Source organism: Arvicanthis niloticus, chromosome 24, assembly GCF_011762505.2.
Source record: "Arvicanthis niloticus isolate mArvNil1 chromosome 24, mArvNil1.pat.X, whole genome shotgun sequence".
Classification (NCBI taxonomy): domain Eukaryota; kingdom Metazoa; phylum Chordata; class Mammalia; order Rodentia; family Muridae; genus Arvicanthis; species Arvicanthis niloticus.
Genome location: NC_133432.1, coordinates 42,892,717 through 42,916,801, shown reverse-complemented (window position 1 = coordinate 42,916,801; position 24,085 = coordinate 42,892,717). Strand labels below are relative to the sequence as shown.

Genomic DNA, 24,085 nt, shown 5'->3' with positions numbered 1-24,085 from the left:
ATCTATCACCATGCCTGGTTTGTGCAGTTGAGGGATAGAGTTCAGGGCTACCTGCACGCTAGGCAAGCAGTCTATCACTGAGCTATATCTTTAGCTTTGTGGATTTTTTTGGTTTATTTTTTAGGTGGGGACTGTTAAGTTTCTCAGTGACTCTGTTCAGATTAGCTCAGGTTTATGGTTTAACCCATAAGACATTGGAGAAAGACTTGGATGCTGAGTTCGGAGAATATGAAAACATCTTACCCAGTACTTGTGGTCCAGCTAGTTTGACTGTCTTCTACATTTCTTCCTTAAAGTCAGCTCAGAGACAACACCAGCCCCCCCCCCCCTTTTTTTTTGTACTGCAGTCCCTTGTGGCCTTCACAGTTTCTCTGTGAATTCTAAGGTAGTGTAAGACTGTTTCAGATTGGTTGTGACTTGACAAACTGGTCTGTGTTTATATTACTCCAGAGATTGTGATTAGGAGTGTCCTGTCCTTCCCTTAATTAAAGGAAAGGAACTTGACTAGGAAGCTACAAGTGTGGGCTTTTTCATGTTGTGTGTCCACTAGGTGATTAATATAAAAATACCATTCTGGGCCAGCGTTGGCACACACCTTTAACTCCAGCACTTGGGAGATTGAGGCAGGCAGATCTCTGAGTTTGAGGACAGCCAGGGCTACAGAGAGGAATCCTGTCTTGGGGAAAAAAAAATTTTTTTTTTCTGAAGGCAGGGAGGAGGTAGCAGACATGAATATTTTAAAACAGCTTTTTAGTGTCAAGTAAATTTTAATCTTATCTTGGGTTATGACCTGGTAAACAAACAAACATGTGACAGATTATGGGATTCTGAAATTTATTTAGAAACAGAAAAAAAATCTATGTTTAATTCTTTTAAATAACTGTAAATACTTGCATTTCCCTTCTCTTTCAGTTCCTGGAATGGATGGAGGTGCTTTAACTGACACAAGTCTCACAGATTCCTATTTCAGCACCAGCTTTATTGGAGTCAATGGATTTGGAAGCCCTGTAGAAACAAAGTATCCCTTGATGCAGGTATTGTCAAGGTGGATCTAGGGCTTCCATTCTCTAGCTGTTGGGGTGGGAGGGTGGACATTAAGAGGTGAGAGACTTTAACAGTGAAATGCAGGATGTCATTAGAGGTGGAATCAGAGCTTTTGAGGTAGGGTTTGGAAAGTGGGGTATGTAGAGGGTTGATGGAGATTAGTTGCATGTGTGTAATATGTATTTAACTAAAGTTTGATAATGCTTGTAAAATTTTAAAACCTTAAATAGACAATACATGCATATGCTATCAGTGTTAGAAAAAAGAATCTCATTTCCACTCAGCAAACATCTTGTTAGCCTTCTCAGCCAGCCAGCCGCAGTGCCAACAGTTCCCTGAGCTTGCTTCCTATTAGCAGGATTCCGCTGCTGCACATTTCTGAATTTACATTAAATTTAAAACCTCTTAAATTTGAAGCCAGAGTACTTGAGTGAAATTGACGTCGTTTTGCATTTTTGAAATGCATTCTGCTTCTTGCAGCTGACTTTTCTCTTTATAATAGCTGTGCGTGACACTGAGGACATTCTGTAGAAAGATGAAGAAGAATTTTATAGTATTAGAATGAAATTGGAAATGTTTTTAATGTTCTTTTTTGGAAAACTTGGTCACAATAGTGAGAGTAGGCTCATGCCCTTCCTTGTTTGTGTGGTGCCTTCCTGGTCCCCGTGACTGTAATAGGATGCTAAGACACTCGCTTTTTGGTTTCCTGGTAGTGCTGGACTGATTTTAAGAAGTCGGCACTTGCTGGGCAGTGGTGGCGCATGCCTTTAATCCTAGCACTTGGGAAGCTGAGGCAGGCAGATTTCTGGTCTATAGAGTGAATTCCAGGACAGCCAGGACTACACAGAGAAATCCTGTCTCGAAAAACCAAAAAAAAAAAAAAAAAAAAAAAAAAAAAGTTCCCACTTTTTGAATGATTATTAACATAATTATGAAAAGCTGTTGTTTCGGTGTCACTCTGTTCCTTTTGGGTTATTTGACTGTAAGCCTTTAAGTAAGCATGCGTAGTCATGACCTTGAGTCCCCTCTCCCTCCGTGTGTATGTGCAGTGTGTGTATGGCTCAGGTGTGTATACCCATGCAGGATACACGGAGACCAGAGCTTTGTGCCAGTTGTTTCCCTCTTCTGTGAGATGAGATCTCTCACTGAACTAGAAGCTCATTGTTGTGGTTAGGCTGGCCAGCCAGTGCACTCAGGATCCACCTGTCTCCATCCCACAGTGTTGGGCTACAGTAAGCTAAGCCATGTCTGACGTAGGTGCTGGAGACTCAGTTTTAAGCTCTCACTCTTGGTGAGTAAGAGATTAGCCACTGAGCTTTCTTCCCATTCCCGAATGCCTTAGTTTTTAGTGATCAGTTATAATGTATAGTAATTTTGAGCTAGGGTCTTATGTAGCTCTGGCTAGTCAAAAATTGCTGCATAGCTAAGGATGGATGACCTTGAACTTAGGATCACCTCACAACTGCTTCTACAAGTTCTAGGGTCCACCACATGTATTACCATGCATGTCGCATATATAATTTTATATTAAAATTGTCTCAAGAACTTATCCTCCTGCTTCCCTTTTTAATTATGCAGAAACTGAGTAGGAAGCCAAGTGACTTAAGTTTGGGATCACAGGAGTTAAGCTAGAGCTGAGAAATTCTTAGATTACTTTTTCATAGACTGAGTTAGCATTATATTTAAGATTTATTGGTTTTAAAGAACTTGTAGATCAGACATAGAGGCAGTAGGGTAGAAAAGCAGAATATGTTTGGCAAACAGAAGGTGTATGAGGGAAAGTACAAATTGAGAGATGTTAGAGCATGTATTAACTTCATATAGTTATGTTCCACCTTCTTGAATGAGTACTGGAATTTATGTCTTACGCACAGGAAAACTCACTTGTCTTGCCCATGCTGGTGAGTTACACAGTTGTAATTCAGAATAGGCCTATGGCATTTCTTTAAAATACCTTGCTAGTAAGAAAGCATTTGATGTGCTTCCTGGGAGTCTTTGTATTGGAGGTGTAATCTAAGCAGTAGTACTAGCATGGGTAGGAGGGAAGGTTAGTTTGTCAGTGATAGGAAAGATCACTCGGCTTCTTGCTCAGTTTCTGCATCATTGAAAAGGAAAGAGAGAAGCTATAGCCTGGCCTAGTCAGTCTTACTGGTGGATGCTCTCCGTTCCTCATTCCTCAATGGCTCCATGCTCATATTTTATTTTTCAGAGAATGACTAGTAGTAGCAGCTCCCCAAGCCTTCTAAGTGACAGTGCCAAGCCATACACAGGCCACGGTAAGATTTGATTGTGTGTATGACTCTGAAAGTAGTATGATCATAGTAGGTAATTTTAGAAACTATTAACAGGTATTAATTAGAAATTAAAATTTAATCAAGATTTTAAGTCACCCATTTTTCTTTTAATGTTAATAAATAAAATAATTAAGATTACATTAAACATTTTAATCAGGCTGGAGAGATGGCTCAGAGGTCCTGAGTTCAATTCCCAGCAACCACGTGATGGCTCACAACCATCTGTAATAGGATCTGATGCCCTCTTCTGGTATGCCTGAAGACAACTACAGTGTACTCATATAAATAAAATAAATATTAAAAAAAAAATTTTAATCATGGTACTTCTTGATTAATATGAATTAAACCTTGTAGCTTATTTTCATAGCTCTTATGGTTATTCTTTTACAAGAAGTGTTACACTCTAGTGGACTATGTGTATAGTTTTTAAAAGATTTTTTTTGTCTTTTTTGTCAGTACTTTGAATCATTTGTTTTGGATAGATCTTAGTGGAATTATTTTTAAAAATATAAACATTTAAATAACTTGTTATAATATTTCCAGATATTTTTCTGTATTTTATTTTAAAACGTGTTCCCTGGTTAAAAGTATGTGTGAGTGTGAGTGTGTGTGTGTGTGTGTGTGTTTACACACACACACAGAGTGAGCACATACACATATATGCTAGTAACATAGATTAGTAAAATGTTAAGAATTAATAATGAATAAAATTTTCATGTTGATTATTTTCTGTGATAGGTATTTTTTGTATATAAAGTTTTTATACTATTTAGGAATTTCAGTCTTCAGTGAGAAAAAAAGGAACATTTTAATGTTAGATTTAATGTTAGAAACTACTTTGTACTCAGGCAGTGGTGGTACATGCTTTTAATCCCAGAGTGGGGGAGGTAGAATCAGGTGAATTTCTGAGTTCATGGCCAACCTGGTCTATGGAGCTCCGTCCAGGACAGCCAGGACTACACAGAGAAACCGTGTCTTGAAAAATCAATAAAGAAAAAAAAAACAAGATAGATAGTACTTTTGTAGCATTCCTGTATTTTTAGTATTCCATATTGTTTAAATGCTATGCAAGGTGCCAAATGATGTATAAGAAATTGTGCCCCTTTGGATGCCTAAAATTTATATATATATAAAATAATTTTGTCTTGCTGTTTATCTTTTTTCTTTTTTGCAGTTACTTATTTCATATTTAATCTTTTAAACTCCAGCAAACAGTTCTACCACAAAACTCCAGGTAGAAGAAGGCAGAGAAATTAAGTGAAAATCTCTGTGTACTGTGTTGTGAGGGCATTTAATACAGGCTTGGGATCTCATACATAATAAAACTAAAAAATACAAGATTTATTAGTGCCCAGAAGTGAAAATGAAGTACTTTATTCCACATCTTGTGTTTTTAAAAATTCTGAGTTGTAAAGTGGGAAATAATTCAGAGTTTTAATGTTTGTAGATCATTGGCACTTTGAACCTATAAAACCTTTGGATTTTGTTTGTTTTGTAACATTAAATATTTTCATTTTTAAAGTAAAAACAAGAATGTTAGAAGTCTGTTGATAAAGTTAGAACTGTGGAGTAGTCCATAGAGTAGGTGGTTTGAGAGCCTAGCTGTTCTGTCTAATCTGAGCCTGATCTCTTGGACCCCTTTATTATCCCAAGAACAGTCTTACACAAGTGTTTACTATAACTAGACTTTCTTCCATGAAAACCATACCCCTAGTCATGTGACTAAAAAGATTTATGTATTGTATTTTACTTTTCTCTTGTTTTAATGGATCAGATGCTTTCTCACATAGAGGTTTATACTTGACTGGGCAGACAGCACTACAGGCTGAATGACGTATCATCAGTTTGTGTCTCATGCATTGAACATGCAGGTTGTCTGAGCACTGAGCTTGCTGTTCTTCTGGGCAGCATTGTGCTGCTGTTGAAACACTGCCAGGTTAACATTTGTCAGCCTTGCTTGTTATCTGAGTTGTCTGGAAACCTGTGTGACTTGCCTTCCAGATCCTCTGACTTCATCTGCTTCATCCTTGTTTAATGACTTCGGTGCCCTCAACATCTCCCAGAGAAGGAAGGTAGGTGAAATTGGAATTCCAGTACAACTAAATGCGGTTTCGAGGTGACATCGGGTACCGAGTACTAGCATCTTCCTTAGTGGGCGTAAGACCTTTTATGGGCTTGGTGTTCTTCTTGACTTAAATTTCTCCTTATCTTTTTGCTTTCTGTCATTGCTTTGGCTTTTTGAGTTGTGATCTTGCATAGCCCAGGCTGGTCTTGTATTTATGATGGTTCTCCTGCCTGAGCCTCCTCAGTGGTGGGATTGTGGCATGCAGTACCCCCATGCCTAATGGCTCTTCTCTTATGCGGAATTTCCTTTGGTCTGTATGCATGAGGTGAAAAATTTTATGCAAAGAGATGACATCTTTTGCTTGCTTTTTGTTATTTTTCTTCATATATTCTGTTGCTATTACTATGACTCAGTGTAGGCCATTTTAACCACATTTTAGCTTTTTTTTTTTTAAACACTTGTTTATGGACTAAATTTCAAAGGGTTTTCCATAATTTGTACTCGATACAAAACCTAAGATTTACAACTTTACGTAATTGACCCAACTGTTTAGAACTAAATTTTAATTAAAATTTTATGGATTTGTTTGTTGTTATTTTGCTTTGTGGAGGGGGTGCAGGGGAAGGAGGGCCGGGACAACAGTCTTCCTTAGCTCAGGCTGGACTCGAATTCACAGCACTCCTTCCTCAGTTTCCCAAGTGCTAGAGCTATAATTATGTGCCACCATGCTTAAGTTTATGTTATAAATTTGATTTAATTTGATGTAGTTTGGAGTTGAAGTTGTAGACCATTGTAGAACTTTATAAGGACTGATTTCATGGAAAGTTGAAATGAGTAGTTTGATGCCTTTGGGTCTTAATGCGAGCCAGGCTGTTGGGTAGTCAGAGAAGCTGGTCATTTGCTTAGGACCAGTAGCAGCTGGATCCAGGATCTTGATGGTTGTTATTGTGATGTTTAAACACTCTTTCCCCATAACTAATGAGAGAAAGTTCCCAAATTAAAGATTGACTTTATTAAGAATGAACTGAACAAGAGTTTGAGGGTCAGGTGTCTGGGCAGAGGGCAGTGTAGCATGAAGTATTTGGTAGACAGAGGTGATTATGTTTCATAACGAAGCTTATTCCCAGACTTGATGAATTGTACGTGTGAAATAGGTGTGTAACACTGAGCAAGAATAAAGCTAGTTTTACTTTACATCCTTTCCTCACAGATTGGATGTAGTAGAGGTGGACACAAGAGGACACATTGGTGGCAGTGAGAAGTAGCACTGAAAGCTGTCATGGCGGGAAAGTGGAAAAGCAGCCACTACCTGTGAATGAGTTATCTAGCATTCTTTATAGAAAAAGAGAAGACTTCCCTTTTTCTTATTGGTCCCTCTAACAGCTTTCTCTTAGTTAAAAAAAAGTTAGCTATAGTAAGGGTTGTTTCTGATACCTGAGTAGAAATTAGGATGGTAATTGAATATTTAAAAGCATTCCTATGAAAATTAAACTAACTGGCTGTATCTTAAACAGCTGAAATATACTATTCATAGCTGTTTTTGAAAAATACAGTAAAAATTAATGAAGATTTTAAGGGAAAAATACAACACATGTTTTTTTTTTGGGGCGGGGGGTTGTTTTGTTTTGTTTTGTGTTTTCCTTAGAAGAAAATGGTAAAGGAAACATTAGTATGTGATTTATGTGCTTTGTAGCCCAGGCTGGCCTCAGACTTGGAGTGACTCCCTTCAGCCTCCTGAGACCTAGAGGCTTGAGCTGCTCTGCCTGGCCTTTAGTATTAGAATGTATTGTAATAGTAGCAGAATAATAATAGAGGGAAACACTTTTCTCTGAGGTCTTTGGACCTCTAACCCTGTAACCTTGTCCATCATAGATTGTAATCTTCCCATTTGTGAAACCATAGGCACATTCTAAATAGGATGTTTATCTTTTGTCTTTCCAAAACCTGAGTGGCTGTAAATCAGAAGTGTTGGGATCTGACTGGGAAATCTCCTTTGCTGCTGTTGACATTTAATATCATGTGACAGGGAGGACAGACAGATAGGGCTCTTCCAGTGGTTTGAGGTAGTATGTGCTATTTCTGTGGGTATGTGCATGGTGCAATTCCATGGAAGTAAATACAGATTATAATTCTTAAATTACATGCTTATTTAAGCAGGGTATCATAATTACTCACTGATACTTTAATGTCAGAAAAGGTAGTAGGACATTCACTATCATTTCATAGCCTGAAAGGTAAGTTACTTTCCAAAATATCAGGTGGGCTGATCCCAACAGTCATAAACTCTCTAGATCCATGAGCGCACATAAGGAAAAGATGTTTGATAGTGAAGACTGTGGAGAAGCCTAAGCAATCTAGGGAGCAGGTACCCATGATTAGAAAGGAAGGGGCCTCAGCAATCTCTTATACTGCCGTTTACATAGAAACTTAGGGACTAGAGCTGGACATCTTAGTATTCTTAGGAGCTTATTGAAGTAAAATGTGCTGTGAAAAGTAGTGTGAAAAGGTTCATGGCCATCATCTGTCATTAGATATATGAGAAGATCCATGAACATTCCATATATGAACATATATATGACTTTGGTCATTACAGATAGAACCACAGGGACTAGATCCAGCCTCAGTGGAGTTTAGAAAGGACCTGTAGCAACTTGATAATACTGTGGCATCAAATAATATAATTACTTTTCTTGTAATTCATTTTTAATTTTACACAAATCAATAGAACCATGATACACAAGAAATAATTTTAAATGATTTTATATTTATGCTTGAGAAGCATTGATATTTTTGTTTTTCTTGATTTAAGAATAAACGTAAATTGAAAAGGTTATAATATGAAATGTATGTAATTATTCTTTGGCAAGATAGATATTAGAAGAAATAAATTTTCATTTTATAGTCTATGGGAGAATTAAGTCCCTAAAAAATGCTACTTTTTGTTTATAAGATGACTTTTGTTTTTAAAATGAGAGTTAATATACTAGAGATTAGAGATAATACACAAAACTTAGCAGCAAGGAAGGTACAGTTAAAGTTGGCTACTGGTGTGGAGCTACTAAATCAGATGTAAATATTGGGTATCAAATCTTTTGAAAACAAAGCATTCTTTTATCAAAGTTACAGGAACACAGGTGATAGCGGTACTCCAGGCTTGGATGTCGTTCTTGCCGTGCTGTAGTTTTGTGCAGGGCCACCGCATGTGGTTGGTGTAAGTTCAGGCAGATGAGCACTCTGAGATTCTTGGATTCCCTTTTCTCTCTCTCAGAGTGATTGGTCACTTAAATTCATTATTTTTTTCCCTATCCCAGAATAAAAACACTCTTAAGGTACTTTGGTCTTTTTAGTGACTTTCAGTCAGTAAGACTGAAGACTGAAACATCAGTTTTAATGTGGGGTAACTTGTTCATTTCTGTCAACTTTTAAAGGCTTTAATGTTAATTTCACGATGCACCAAGATTTCTGGAATGTTTATTCTCTTGATTTTAAAGCTCATAGTTAGTATGAGAGAAGTGGGACCAAGGGGGATAGCTCACCTGTGTGGTTTGTGATGTAATGTGGGTGGTAGGAGATCCTTGTGGATTATTTTGCTTCAGAGTACAATTCAGTGGCAGCATTCTCCCTGATTATTGCTTTGTTTGAGCCCAGTTCTGGTCTTCCTGGTTCTAGCCACTTAAGACTGTGTACTGTCCCCACCACAAAGCTTACTGATTATAAAGTATTTCCTGTTTTCTACAGAATACTTTATTTTTAATTGGTTGTAAGGTGAGCATTTGTGTTAAACTAAGAAAAAATTTTTTCTTTCATTTTTTTGGGGAGGAGGTTGGGGGCGGGATGGAATGGGGAGGCAGGGCATCTTCGTAGCTCTGATTGGCCTGACACTATGTAGATCAGGCTGACCTTGATCCGCTTAGCTCTGCCTCCTAAGTGTTGGCAGTAAAGGTGTGCATGTGGCTCTAAGAAAGATTTCTTCAAATTCATGACTGAAAGAGAATTTTGTCTTTGATTCCTCCCACCCCCAAGGTAGCACATTTTGTTTTGGAGGTTGTTTAAGTGTGTGTGTGTGTGTGTGTGTGTGTGTGTGTGTGTGTGTGTGTGTGTGTGGTTTGTAGCGTGTAGTGTGTAACGTGGAGTTTAAATATCACACCCAAACAAGTGAACTGAAGTATGTACCTTTTTTACACAGTATATAACACTGTTGGACATACTTGTCATCCAGTCTTCAAACTTTAGAGATTTTTGAGTTAGTTTTTATGTAGCAACAGTTGTTTAATAAATACATGGTGCTTTACCTCAGACCTTAGAGGAGGTAGATCATTATGAATTTAATGTACCTTACTGCGGTCATTGAATTTACGAAGTATGCCTGTTACCAAGAGTGTGGCCTTGGTAGTGGTTCAGTTTGTTTGCCTAGGATGTAGGTGTGGGAATGAATTAGTAAAGATGATTTCAGCCAGCCCACGTTGTGTTCACCAGCCTGATAATTGGCGTTCTTAATTGTCTCCTTTATTTTTGAAGAAAGATAGTGAGTTAATCTTCAAGGCTTTATTTCTTTGATTATCATCTCTTACTGTTTCTTACCACTTCCTTCATGCTGGTAAGATTGAGAGAGAGAGTTTTAGGTTTAGATAATGACATTTGGATTGTGATGTGTTTCGTAGAGAACGGGGCACTGCAGCTAAGAGAACAGGTTTTCGAGCCTGACCTCCTTAGTGGTGAGAGGGTAGAAAACTTATTTTAACCTCTCTTAAGATTTGTTTAGACTCCATAAAGTTGATGTAATGATGGACATTAGCTCCATAAAATGGTGCATATTAAACATATTTACAGATGTAAGATGTTTGGTGTGATGTCATGAGCTTGTCAGATAGTCTTTTATAGCTTATGATTGTGCACTTTAGAAATTTAACCTCTGAGTATGTAGCACAATTACTTCTCATTATTTCTCATTTCAAATCATAATAGGACAATTTTGAAGATGCGTAGATTCATTTAAAGATTTGACTAAGCAGGCATATAGATATAAGTTAAATTTTAAAATGTCAGGCTGGTGAAATAATTGAGTTAGTAGAGAGTGCTTGTCTTACATACATGCTTGGCAAGCATATGTGATGTTTGGGGTTCATGTGATCCCCAGAACTGCGTAGATCAAATGTGGGTTCATACTAAGGAGGAGAAATGAGGAAGATCCACAATTTCAGGCTAGTCTGGGCTACCTCAGACCCTGTCTCACAAAAACAAAACAAGGGACTGGGGAGAGATAACTCAGTGTATAACGTGCTTGCTGTAACAAACCTGGGGATCCGATGGTGATTCCCACACCACATAGACATGGTTGTGTTGAAACCTGTGACCTCAGATTTGTTGGCCCATGCATACATGTAAACCCAGCACCCCAAAGGCAAAGGCAGGAGAGAGAATTGCATCTGTATACATGGTCATCCAAGGTAAGGCCTGTGTAACAAAATTGGCTTTAATTAGTTTTACTGGCTTGTTTGTACTCCAATGCGTTTAATACTGATCATTAATGGAATTAAAATTTTATAATTATTTTGTATAAGTAAAGATATACTGAAATAATTAGGTCATTTAGTTAACCAAGGGATGACCTTTTGGAGTTAGAGGAGATTTTGGGAGAACAGCATGCTTATTTGGAAATAAGTGTGCAGTAAGCTTTGGGTTTTAGTCAATGGACTTCACATCAGTTGCGGAGAGAGAGATGTTGGATTGTTATTGTAGAAGATAATGGATTTGGACTGTCACTAAACAAGCAAAGGGATATGTGTTTGCCCTGTGTTCATGACTTTTAACTTTTTTGAGCATGTGTTTTTTAGTCATTGTTTCATAGTACAAATAATAGAAATCCTTGCTTATGAATTTGATATTTAGAGGGATTTCTTGTAATTTGAGGTAAGGGAAACGTTTGGGGACAGCATTTTGTTCTCTGGTCTGTTATTGTTGATGAGGGTGGTGTGCAGTGCTTTGGTGTTGCCTTGTAGTCACTAAAGACTCCATGCTGTGAGCACTGGCCTGTTAGTGCTAGCTTTTATTTTCTACACAAGTGGACATCTTTCCTTCTCTAGATTCTAAATGTTTTTGAAAAAAGAACAGATTTTACGGTTCATTTATTTCTAAGGACAAAAAGGCTGATACTGAAATCTTGAGTGAGAGAATGAAATTTTTTTTAAGTGGCTGTGCTGTAAGAGGGTCAGGAGTTTAAGGTTTCACTTACACAGTGCATTCAGAAGCAGTTCTGGCTACATGGACCCTGTCTCAAAAGCAACTCTTCTCCCCCACAGCCATATCCCAAACAGCATAAAAGTGCATACATAAGTAGAGAGAGGTAACCTGCCTTGTTAGGGATTAGAGTAGCTATCCCTCAATCTTAAGTCACAGGCCAAATCCTGAGGAAAGAAAGGATTTTGTAAAATGGGGGTAGGAGGAGGTGTTAAGTAATGGCTTTGAAGGCTTTGAATTTTAAGTCAAGGTTCAAAGTAGAAGAAAGCTATGATGCTATAAAGCCTTCAGTTTTGAGGGTATCTCCCATCTTCATTGTATCTATCATCAGTTGTTTTCATTTGGTTTTGACTCTTGAGAACCTGACCCTTTCCAGTGTGGTCTTTAGATGAGCAGTGCCTGCCAGTGCTGGGTACTGTGTAGAAATGAGACTTAGGCCTCACTTCTGGTTGAATGAATCAGAATAGTTGTTTCAAAATATCTTTCATGGGGATGAAACCCAGGGCCTTGGAAATGCCAGGCAAGTGATCCTGTGAGCTACACTTGCCGAAGATCCTCATGCTGGTTACACTTCTACTCTAGAATATATTTTCAACCTTTTTTCTCTTGAAAACTTGTGCTCAAGATGCCTTTAAAACTAAATCCTGACAAAAAAGTAAGACAGTGTTTAGCTACTCCTATCTTACTGTCTTAACTCTTAAACTTTGTAAGCTATAAAAATCAGTCATCTTTGTAGAAAATCTTGAGACCCTGGGTTAAAAAAAAATGTATGTCTTCGAGAGAGAGCAAGGGGAAAAGGAAAAGAGTAGGGTGTTGTAGGCACCACTGGGTATTTGACCCCAGGACAAAGACACTGGGGACTCTACTGTGCGATGGCTTGCTGGGGGACCCAGGGAAGAGGCTGTTTGTTAGAGGGCATGTAAGTCCACATTTCATAATAATTAGTAAGAGAGGAGCACTCAGGCTGTTTGGAAACAAGATCAATGCAAGTATTTGCCTTTTTTTTTTTTTTTTTTTTTTTTTTTTTGTTAATTGCAATTTTCAACGATTGAGGATTTTAGAAGCTAAGGGGAAGGAGAGTAGTATGTTTGCCTTGTGCTGAAGCAAAATTCACAGAACATTTGTTCCCTTCTTCTTCGCCATCCACTTGATTATCTTTTTCTGTCAATCTCTGCTTTCAGCTAATCAGTAGTTTTGAGCCTCTGGGTAGTCCCTTTGCACTCTGCATTTGTTACATTCACCCCCATGGTCTGCCATGGCACTTAGCCAGAGGCAGTGCACCCACCCCATGTGGAGAGAACATTTGGCAAGTCCTGAAGACAGTTGTGTTGATAGTGTGGTAAAAGTGCTGCTGTAGGAATCTACTAGGGAAGACAGTATAAGCCTTTATAAATAAGGCATGGGCACCCCACTGTAAAGATTTATCCAGGGTGGAGTGCTGAATTTGAGAACACTTGACTGAGACCTCTTTGCCAGAGTCCAGCGATTTGTCACCTGCTTCCAGTTTCATGCCTACACCACCTCCAAATTTCTGTAGAACTTTCTCTCTGAAATGCATCCACTTCTGTCAGCTCTTTCTTAACCATTCCCTTTGCCAATTGAGGTACAAATTTGTTGTCATAGGTTATGATAGAATAAATGTTTTGTTTTTGTTTTCAAGCTTCCATCTGTGTCTCTTCATTAACTCCCTAGTGATGCATGACCTCAGTGCCACTGTGCTTTGATCTTCAGTTGCATTTCCTTAGGCCTCCATTCCAACTTCAGACACAGTCAGCCCACACCGCCAACTCTGTCTCCCTTCCTCACCTGCACTCTCCCTCCTTTTCTCCTGGCTTGGCACGTGTATTCTACCTTAAACGTCTGCTTAAGCACTTCCCTTCTTGTGAAGTGCCTTTCTCTGCTCTCTTGGTTCCTCAGTCATGTGTGCATTACTGTACTGTGGCAATGAGTCGTACTTTCCTGTAGAGCTTCCTAGACTACAACCTCTGTTCCAAGGAAAGGTGCATGCTTTCGTGGCATTCTATTCTAAGCACCTACAGTAGTCTCCAATACAAAGTCTTTTCTCAGATGTTCAGTTGTAATTTTTATTTTTCTAGAACTCACCCAGCTGACTTGGAAATTAGCTTACAGATGAAACATTCTTGTAGTTTTGTTCTGTGCAGTGAGGCGTGTATATAAGCTCCTCTATTTTTTTCTATACTTCTTTTTTTTTTTTTTTTTTTTTTTTTTTTTTGCTATACCTTCGGGCTCCCTGTTGTTGCCATTTCTTTTTTGAATGTCATTTTGCTTTGTGAATTTGTACCCTGTTGCTTTTGGTACTTTATTTTTTAAATATCTATCTCTCTTTCTCTCTCTCTCTTCCCCCTCTCCTTTCCCTCCTTTCCTTCTCCCTCCCTCTCTCCCTCTCTTCCCCCTTGCACCCCCCTTCCAAGACAGGGTCTCACTATATAGCTCTGGCTGCCTCCTGACTGCTGGGATTAAAGGCATGTGCCCCACACCAGCTGCTTCTGCTATTTTAAATAATGGTTCTGCTTTAGATCTTTTTAGTGTCCTACAGAATCATGTAGCTTGTTGGCTGCTTACTTGAAGAGCTTGTATCTGTTGGCTCCGTTCCACAGATCTCGTTAGTTGCAGGCACTGGGTATGGAATCAAGAGTAAGGAGTAAGAATTGTATGGAAAAACCAAGAAACAGTTATAATGAGAATTGTTGGGGATGAAAGGTGATACAATTAATTGTTTTTTATATTACTAGTGTGCTACATGGAAGATAAATTGTATTGACTGTTTTAGCTGGGTCAAAAAGAAAGTGAATTTAAAATGCTATAGAACATTTAAAGTTATATAATTTCAGTATATACTTAGAATTGAAGTATCTTTGTCTTAAGTGTTTTGGCCAGTTGTGACTTTTAAAAACATTTTTGCTTATGTGTACAAGTGTTTTGTCCACACCTTGTGTGTGCAGTATCTGTGGAACCCAGAAGAGGGGATCAGAAGCCCTGGAACTGGAGTTGCATATGGTGGTGGGTGCTGAGAATCAAACCCACAATCTTTGGAAAAGCAGCCAGTGCTCTTAACCAGTAAGCCATCTTCCCCCACCCCTTTATGATTTTAATTGGCCTTTGATATTATTTTAACATTTGTGGTAGAGGTAGAAGAATTTTTCTAAAATACAAAGTTTTAATAGTAAATGTTTTATTAATGTTGTTATTCTCACTGTATGTCAAAGCCTTACAGTAATTGACTTGAACACGAAAGTGTATGAGTTTAATTTTAACTTTTTCTAAGGGGTTATGATGTCCAAATACCTTGCTTTAAAATTGTTCCACTTAAAATGAGATTGTGCCATGAGCCACAAAATGAAATTCAAAAAATGAGAATGTTTTCATCCAGAGACCTTTTCTCTGGTTTAGACATGCAAGGAGCTGCTTCTACATTGAGATTATTGGGTAGGGAGGGAAAGTCGATTCTTTCTTAATTCAAGTTTGATTAGGTTTTTAGTCACCTTATTAGTATAGGTCTTACGAAGAGAGCTATGTTACATAGAATAATTTCTATAGGTATTTTCAGGGTTTAGAAATTTAGAAATTATGTATTTTTTAAATTGGTGATTCTACCCCTGTCCTTTTAAATTTTATTTTATGTGTGAGTATTTTTGGCTGCTTGTATGTATGTGTACAATGTGTGTGTCTGCTGCCTCTACGTAGAGATCAGAAGAGGGTGTTAGAAACCCTGGAGCTCGAGTTAATAGATGCACGTAAGGTTGCACATGGGTGCTGGAGATTGAGCCTGGGTCTTTTGAAAGAGCACCCAGTGCTGTTAACCATTGACAACTCTCACGTCTCTCTCAACTTTTAAGGTCAAATTTTGCTTTGTAGGTTGGGCTGGCTCAAGACTAAGAATGCTTCTACTTCAGTTCCTTGAGTGCTGGGATTATAGGTTTTTTGCATCAACATCACAGCAAAAATATTCTCCCTTTATATTAGATTAAAAAAAAAATCTTACCTTGATGTTGCATTCTAATGATTTTTAGTACTTTTAGTACATTACATATCAGGGCATAGCAATAAGTATGTAGATCTTATTTCAGTGTTTTAAGGAGATGCCTCTTCAAGCATGTATCAGTTTATTTCCTGAAGGGGACACACATATACATACATGTTTATGTAAGTTGTATTTCTGCACATGTTACCTTTAAGGTGCAGTGAATGTAGTTTGTATTTGCTATATTAAGGGATGGTGGTAGGCTCTAACGTCTTCATACAGCTCTTCTGCTAGCCGCTGTGAGGGTGGCATACTAACTTTATTTGTTAACAGATGAATTTGCTATTTTGTTGCACAGTTTATTCACTATTAGTCTGTTCAGGTTACTATAATTAAAAAACCTGTTAAGTTTTTGTTATTTTACTGTTACTTTTTAAAATTTTAGTCTATATTACTTCAGTACTTTCAGTATCTTAACTTTGCCTATTTTAGAGTAACTGCCATATTCTAGCCTATCATACACAGAATTAAAATAATTTACAAAATGATTAGCAATCAGTTGCTTCCTTTAATTGGAGTAGTTTTCAGCAGGAAATAAGATAGTGAAATGACTTGCTGAAGAAGATTGGAGAGTTTTTTTTTTTTTTTTTAAATCTCTATTTTGTGCCCCTGAAAACATTTTTCCATATTTCAGTGAGAATAGGTAAGTTCATTGGGAACTTAAGCATTCACCAAGTTAATTTCTATTCATGAGGTTATAAGATCAGATAATAATTCTCTACAGCATTGGTTATTTATGTAACATTGTCCAGCCTGTGAGTACTGTGGATTATTTTAGAGAGGTCTGGTGGGGTGGGAGATGGTGGGTGGTTATACACTTAGACCATCCCTCGCGGTTTTACTTGTTCCCTATCCCACCTTCTCACACTTTCATCATATTAGGTTAGATTAGTGTGGGGATGTTAGGAGTGGCTCGGTTTCTTTCCTTCTTTCTCCTAGCCAAGGAAGTATCGCCTGGGGATGCTGGAGGAGAGGCTAGTTCCGATGGGATCAAAGGCACGAAAAGCAAAGAACCCTATTGGCTGCCTTGCTGACAGGTGTAAATCAGGAGTACCCATCAATATGGTTTGGTGGAACAGAGTCACAGAAAACAATTTACAGGTAACAATAATTTTTCTTAGACATATTTTGAAAGTGATTCTTGGTTTCTTTCTCTGTGTGTGGGCTGGTGGATATGAAAAGCTGGGCTGGCCCAGCGGATACACTTAAGTCATTCAGTTGTTTCTCTAAAGTCAAAGCGAGCTTAGCAGTCTATTAATGCGCCATTATAGATTTGTTGTTTTGTTTGGGACAGGCTTTCTCTCTGTAGCCCTGGCTGTCCTGGAACTTGCTCTGTAGACCAGGCTGATCTGAGATCTGCCTGCCTCTGCCTCCTGAGCACTAGGGCTAAGGGTACATGCCACAGTGTCTGCCTTACAGAGGATATTTGTTTGGTGGCTGCCTCCTCTTCTTCCTCTTCTTCCTCCTCCTGCTTGGAAAGGTTTACTTTTTTTTTTTTTTTTTTTTTTTTTTTTTAAATTTTTGCATTCACGTGTGTGCTGCACATGTGTTCATGTCTGTACATGTGTATGTCTTGGAGCACATGTGTAGGTCAGAGGACAACCCATGGAGCCCACCATACGGGTCCCAGGAATCAAATCAGATTCTCAGGCTCGGCAGCGAGTATCCTGTTGACTCATCTTGTTGGCTCTATTTCTTCATTTTTACATTTTTATATTAACTTCCCTTTTAGTTTTGTTATTTCATGGTGTGTGTGTGTGTGTGTGTGTGTGTGTGTGTGTGTGTGTGTTTGCTTGCTCGCTCTGTAGACTAGGCTATTCTTGAACTCATAGAAACCCACCTGCCTCTGCCACCCAAGGGATTAAAGGCGTGTGCCATTGCCACCTGACTTATATTTTTATTCTTAAAAATTGGGAGTTATATGATAGGGATAGTACTATTAATTATAACTTTAGTTAGAAATTTGTTTTTCCTTCCAAATTTTGGATAAATTAGTACTTAAAATATATTCTTAGCTTCAAGCCCCACATGTTGTATACAAAAAGATAATGCAAACTTAATAACTTGGTTTCACTTCTGTTTTTAAATGTGATCCTATAGCATTTTACTCTGTAATATTAATTTAGTAGCAATAACTATATTGACTTTGGCACAAGAATAATTTATTCCAAAAAATACTGCAAAGTGTGGTATTTTTCCCTAACTGAAACTTAAAAGTTAAAGAAAACCAACCAACTAACAAGGGAGTTTCACAAAATCATATTCAAAACAATTTTGTTGAAAGGTTTTGAATATGTTATGATTAAGCATATATTAATAGTTTTAAAGAAATTGTCTTCTCTGAGATCTGTAGAAAAAGTTATTTTGTTTGGGTTATTACAAATGTTTTTCAGTTTTAAAATGGAATTCTGAAAATCTGTTGGGCCAGCCAGCTAACTGGGGTCAGTGGGACACTGCCAGGGCTGAGGTTTAGCTTCCTTCTTGGCTCTCTCACCACATCTGTTCTGGGCTCCTTTTCTCAGGCAAAGGTGTAAAGTCAGTAGGTTAGTCAGAGAGTACGCATTTGAGTTCTAATTCTTAAAATCGCTAGGACAACCACGTGGCTCTGAGGAGAGAGCATTGGGTGCTCACAACCATCTATAACTCTAGCTCCAGGCTCTCCAACACCCTCTTAAACAAATGGATGAATGAATAAAATGTTTCATTAATGTGTGAAAAATGGACTTCATGTCATTTGAACCTAACATATTTCCAATGCTGTCACTTTATGCTTCACATTTCTTTTAAAGCATGGAGGTGTTCTCCCAACTCAGAACTTATAAGCTTGAAAATGCCTCCCAACCTGAGTCACATGCTGAACTACTGAAGAGTATTCATCTAGTCTCATTACTGTATCTGTGGATTCTTGAACCAGGAACCTGTAGTAGTTCTGAGCCAAGGCGGTCATTGTACTATAGAGAGTGTGTGTGTGTGTGTGTGTGTGTGTGTGTGTGTGTGTGTATCTATGTGTTTATATCTGGTGCCTTTGGAGCTGTATTCCTTGGAGTTGTGGGTGGTTATCTTGGTTCTGGGAACCAACCAATTTGTGTCTTTCTTGAGAGCAAATGTTTTTAAACTCATGAACCATCTTTCTAGTCCCGTTCATTTAAAAAAATGTTATGTGTGTTTGCCTGCATGTATGTATGTATACTGTGTGCTTGCTAGTTCCCATAGAGGCCAGAAGAGGGCATTGGAGATCCTAAAACTAGAATTACAGATGATCGAGAACCATTTTTGTGGGTATGGGAAGCTGTACTTGGGTCTTCTGGAAGAGCAGTCAGTGTTCTTTACCCATGAGTCATCTCTTCAGTTAAGTGAAGGATATTATAAATATAAAGTTATGGTGTTTTTGGTAATAACACATGACCATTGAAGCCAGAAAGCTAGAAAAGCCATTACACTTTGTTACATGGGATGGCAATCTCAGCAGTCAGCCAGTTATTTTCTGTATTGATCATTTTAGATTTATGGTGATCTGATTTGAGTGAAATACAAGATATAGTTAAAATCAGCGGAGAAGGCATAGCATGCATCATTTCTGTTTTGAAAGAAACTATTCCAGAATCAACATGGCAAATAATATCCTAATTAGCAGATTTTCACTTATGCTTGGCTGGCCAGTTTTCATCAACTTGTTTTTTGTCATTCTTTTAAAATTAAGTGTATTTAATTCTTCTTGCTTGTCTAGACCCTCTCCTCTAAGATTTCCATCAGAGGACTTTGTCAGTGGCTCCATTTTCTTGTTTGTCTCTTATCCTGCCCTACCCTTAAAAAAAAGATTTGCTTAGGTTTTCTCATCTTTCTTTAAAGCCTGTGTGCTGAATCTTTCAAGACTGATTACTTTCTACTGTATCTCTACTTTCCACTTATGGTATCATAATCTCACCGTCATCATTTCTTGTGTTGTAAGTCTCCTCCTCCTCTTCCTCCCCACCTTCCATCATCACCTAGTTGAGAACAGAATTCAAACACCTCTCACCAAGGATCATGAACATTTTTCCTGCTTTGAAGTTGACCTTTTCTTTTCTCCGTGTGTTCAGGTTTACCAGGTTTTTGTCTGTGTGAGAAAAGGCTCTAAAGCAGCAATTGTCAACCTGGGTGCTGAGTGGTCCTTTCACAGGGGTCACCTAAGATCATCTGCATATTAGATGTTTACTTTAGGATTCATCACAGTAGCAAAATTGTAGTTATAAAGCAGCTACAAAGTGATTTTGTGGTTGGGGCAGCACAGCATGAGGAACTGCATTAAAGGGGAACAGCGTAGGAAGGCTGAGGACCACTGCTCTAGAGTAACTGGTTACATTTCAAGTTAGGACAGAGCATTGCCTTTCAATTAGATCCTTTTTTCCCCTTTTCTTTTTCTTTCTTTCTTTTTTTTTTTAATATTTATTTATTTATTTATTTATTTATTTATTTATTTATTTTTTATAATATGAGTACACTGTAGCTGTTTTCAGACACATCAGAAGAGGGCATTGGATCCCATTTCAAATAGTTGTGAGCCATCAGGTGGTTGCTGGGAATTGAACTCAAGGCCTCTGAAAGAGCAGTCAGTGCTTTTAACCACTGAGCCATCTCTCCAGTCCCCCAATTAGATCTTATAATGAGATCTTTTTTTTCCTCAACAAATATTTGGGAGGTAAACGATACTATCACACCTCAAAACAGCCTACGTTCCCAACAGTTCAGTTTTTGTGTTTCTGTTTTCTTCCTGTTTCTTAGTTTGTTCTCAAGTTCCTGTTGCTTCAGTGTAAAGCTTTTTCTTCTCGTTTCCCTTTTGAAGTTCTTGTGTGGCAACTTAAAACTTGCTGAACTCATAGAAAGTCACCTGTGTTTGTTTGCTTCCCAAGTATTGTGTTGAAAGGCCAGCGCCACCAAGCTCAGCTGCTTTCCCATTCTTTAAAGCAAACGTTTTGTAGTTTTTTTTTCCTTCTCATTCTTTGGTTGTCCCAACCCTGAACCTGTTTGAGGTTGAGATCGGTTCACAGCCTGGGTTGGGTATTGAGGAGCTGCCACACAATGCAGGTGCTGGGATTAAAGCACAAGTACACCTGGCAAAACTAAATGTTTGCCTTCTAGTACTGTGCGTAGTGCTATGGGGGGATGAGAGCTACTTAGGGTTTCCTGCTGATTAACCGAAGAATGGACAACCAGACATGAAATGTTACTGTTGTATTAAATATAACACTCAAGGTCTCCCCATTTGACAAATGAAAAACTGCTTTAGAAAAAAAAAAAAAAAAACAGTTGTGAATAATTAAGATCTAAATCCTGAGATTTTTTTCTTATCATTCTGTCTTCTTTTATCCCTGCTCTTTGATAGTCTGCTTGTGGTGTGTCTGTCTGTCTGTCTGTCTGTCTGTCTCTCTCTCTCTCTCCCCCTCCCTCTCCCCCTCACCCCCATGATTCTGACCTACTTAAACCTTTCACTTAAGTGTCTGAGCATCTTATTGGATATTTTTAATTAAGATCTGTTGCTGGCTTCCCTTTCTGGGTCATCCTGTCTGCATACATTGTGTTTTACTTGAATGGGCTCTTGCTTTTCTTGGAGGAAGGTGGTTCATAGCACACAGACACTGGAACATGTTACTGAGTCTCTGTACCTCTGTTACCCTGTATCATTGTAAGTGGAGCCTGAAAATGTTTCTTTTCCCTCAGGAGATGGTGCTAATGTGGCCTTCTCTATGATCACTGTTCAGTCTGGAGGAAACAGATGAATCTCACTGTTCTCTAGTTCTCTAGTAGTTCTTAGTTTAAAGTTTTTCTAGTTTTGAGTCATTTTCTTTAGTCTGCTTATTCTTTTTTATTGGATTGTGTAATATTTGAAGTTATGCTTTTTTTATTTTCAGACTATTTTGGTCATTTGTAAACACCACTTTGATTTTCTTTTACTGAGCAGTATGTGTAATTTTGTAGTAATTATTCTAAAACCGTGTGTCTGTGTGTGTGTGTGTGATGCATGCATGAGTACATACATCTATGTATATGCTTATGGAGCTAGAAGTTGACATTGGTCTCATTCTTCAGAGCTGTTTGCTTTATTTTAGTTTTGTAAAGATTTTTTATGTGTATGGTTGTTTGCATGTATGGATGTGTGCCCTCCTGTGTGCTTGTGTGCCATGCAAGAATCTGCTACCTTCTTGAAGACAGGATTGAGAAATGTAAAGTTCTACAAAATTTTTATGGTGTTAGGTACTAGAATTTGCCTAAAAGTACTGATGTATTAAAACCATATTTATTCTGCCTCAGAAGTCTTAGAATAGTTATGAGCCATAAGTTTTGTGCATTACTGCGATAGTTGCTTACCTGGTAAAATGATGAAGTACATGAAGACTGTTGGGTTTTGCTGCATCTGGCATGGCTGCACAAGGAGACTTGTGACACAGTTCCTGCAGCTGGAACATTGCCTGACCGATGGATGCTCTTTATGGCCCCTACGTGTGCTGATGGTTGCTGTTGCCCTAAAACTGACCTGCTGTCCGTACTACTTCACTTGAGTCTCTTTCTGGGGAATATACTTACCCCGTTACTCGGAGCTAATCATGCCATATAATGAAACAGATGCAGTTTTCAGGAATGAGGAATGCAGATGGCCATGAGGCTCTGGAGGACGAGGAGTAGGCCTCCTTTCTGCTTGTTCTTTAGCGCCATGGGAAGGATCTAGACAACCACAAAGGCCAGAAAAGCCTACATGGTCCTTTGTAGAAATAGTTCATTGCCAGACTTGGCCTTGAATTTGGGATCATAAGATACATGTATCCACTGGTCTAATGACTGCTGCATTAATTAGCCAGGGTGGACTTGGGGACATCAAGGACAGAGAGTTAAAGTGGTCTCAAGAAGAAAAGGCATGGAAAGAGAAAAATAGGAATCTGTAGAATACAAGTGGATGATAGATGGGTTTATCTTATAGGAGAAAGGCTTATGTATAACTTAGAAACAAATGGTATTAGAAGGAGAGTACGAGACCACAGAATTGCTGGAGTGAGGAAACAAAGGTTAGAGAATTAGAAGATGATGGGTAAGCATATAAAAAGTTAGTGCTTTGTTTTTCTGGCTACTTGGAAGAATTGGAGTTGATACTGCCTGGAGAGACTAGAGAGCTACCCGTAAATTTTAGAACTTTGTAAGGAATCATTTTAATTTTAGTAGTATGTCATCTTTCTCTTTTACATGGAAATAGTTACTAAAGACTGCTGTGTGCTATATCAAGAAACCACAAGAGCTGTGCCCAGCTACCTGTGAAGAATAGACTGTGTAAAACCTATGAGGAAATGTGCTTTTGCTTTGTGTTTAGTTTCTGCTCTGAGGAAGCGAGGGTTGGGACTATTGATCTGGGATTCATAGAATTTATGTAAATTTGAGAATTTTTAGATATTGTTAACAATGACCAAAGCCTTGCTGATGTAATTTTAAAAAGAAAAGACTGGGTTTATGTTCTCTGGCCAGAAAGGAAAATAAGGAAAAGGATGAGAATGCTCAGGGAACAGAGAGCACCTGGACTGACAGCTTGCATCCACTGCAGTCTCCCGAGTCATCATTGAGTCAGCGCTGCTCCCATGCCCACCTTTCTCAGCACCTTCCTCACGCTGAGGCTGGACCTTGGCAAGGTTGTGAGAGGATCTACTTGATTTTCTTGTCTACTTGTCAGTATCTCCTTTGCTGTCACTTCACTGTCTTTGAGAAGTACTTCATAAGAAGGCTCACATTACAGTATCATGGATCACAAATCCTTCTGTGAATGCTAGCTTTCTCTAGCTGGCGCTTGTAAGAGCTCAGAGAAGTTTTGGAAGCTCCTTAGATATGCTTAGGGAGGTCTTCAGTTACTCACTAGGTTGTAGTGCTACTTCAGGTTGGTTTTAGTCTTTAGGGGCTAGGAATGGGAACATTGTAGATTTGATGAAATAGATTGGAATTAGTAAATGGAAGACTTTGCCTATATGAGGTTAGATAATTATTAGGTTAGGGCTCCTTAGGACTTTGGAGAGGTAGAGAACTGCAGTTACACTGCAGTTCCTTAAAGTGAATGCAGTGTTCTCTTGCCTCCATCTCCTCAGCACCCTTTCCACCTCACCCAGTTCATTTTCCTGAATCTACCCAAATTGCTGTTTCTTGGTAAGTAATGGCTGGTAGACCTGTGAGACTCTTTATTCAGACCTGAATATTTGTTGTAATGGCTTGTGTTTTCTCCTTGTACTGTGTGCCTTAGAATCTGTCTTTACTGCTGTTTGCAGATCTTTCATTTGGCTTTTCAAGAATTTCTTCCTATATAAAGATTTCTTCCTTCTACCTTATAAATATGCCATGCTTATCTTGGTAACCAGCAAGAAAGAATACATAAGGAAAAGAATTCATATGTCTAGG

At 38.4% G+C, this 24,085-nt stretch overlaps 1 protein-coding gene across 4 annotated transcripts in view; it reads left to right on the top strand.

Moving 5' to 3' along the window:
* Positions 1-24,085, top strand: part of Pan3 (poly(A) specific ribonuclease subunit PAN3) — a 113,632-nt gene that overhangs the window by 16,001 nt on the left and 73,546 nt on the right. For 3 of the 4 annotated variants that reach the window (XR_013107212.1, XM_076923907.1, XM_076923909.1), the window contains exons 2-5: positions 913-1,034; positions 3,254-3,320; positions 5,340-5,410; positions 16,622-16,783. Coding sequence is in view for 3 of the 4 variants with exons in the window: in XM_076923907.1 (XP_076780022.1) it covers positions 913-1,034; positions 3,254-3,320; positions 5,340-5,410; positions 16,622-16,783 (422 nt within the window). In the remaining variant the exon portion in view is untranslated. The remainder of the gene's footprint in view (positions 1-912; positions 1,035-3,253; positions 3,321-5,339; positions 5,411-16,621; positions 16,784-24,085) is intronic. The other variant, XM_076923908.1, reaches the window with a different exon arrangement.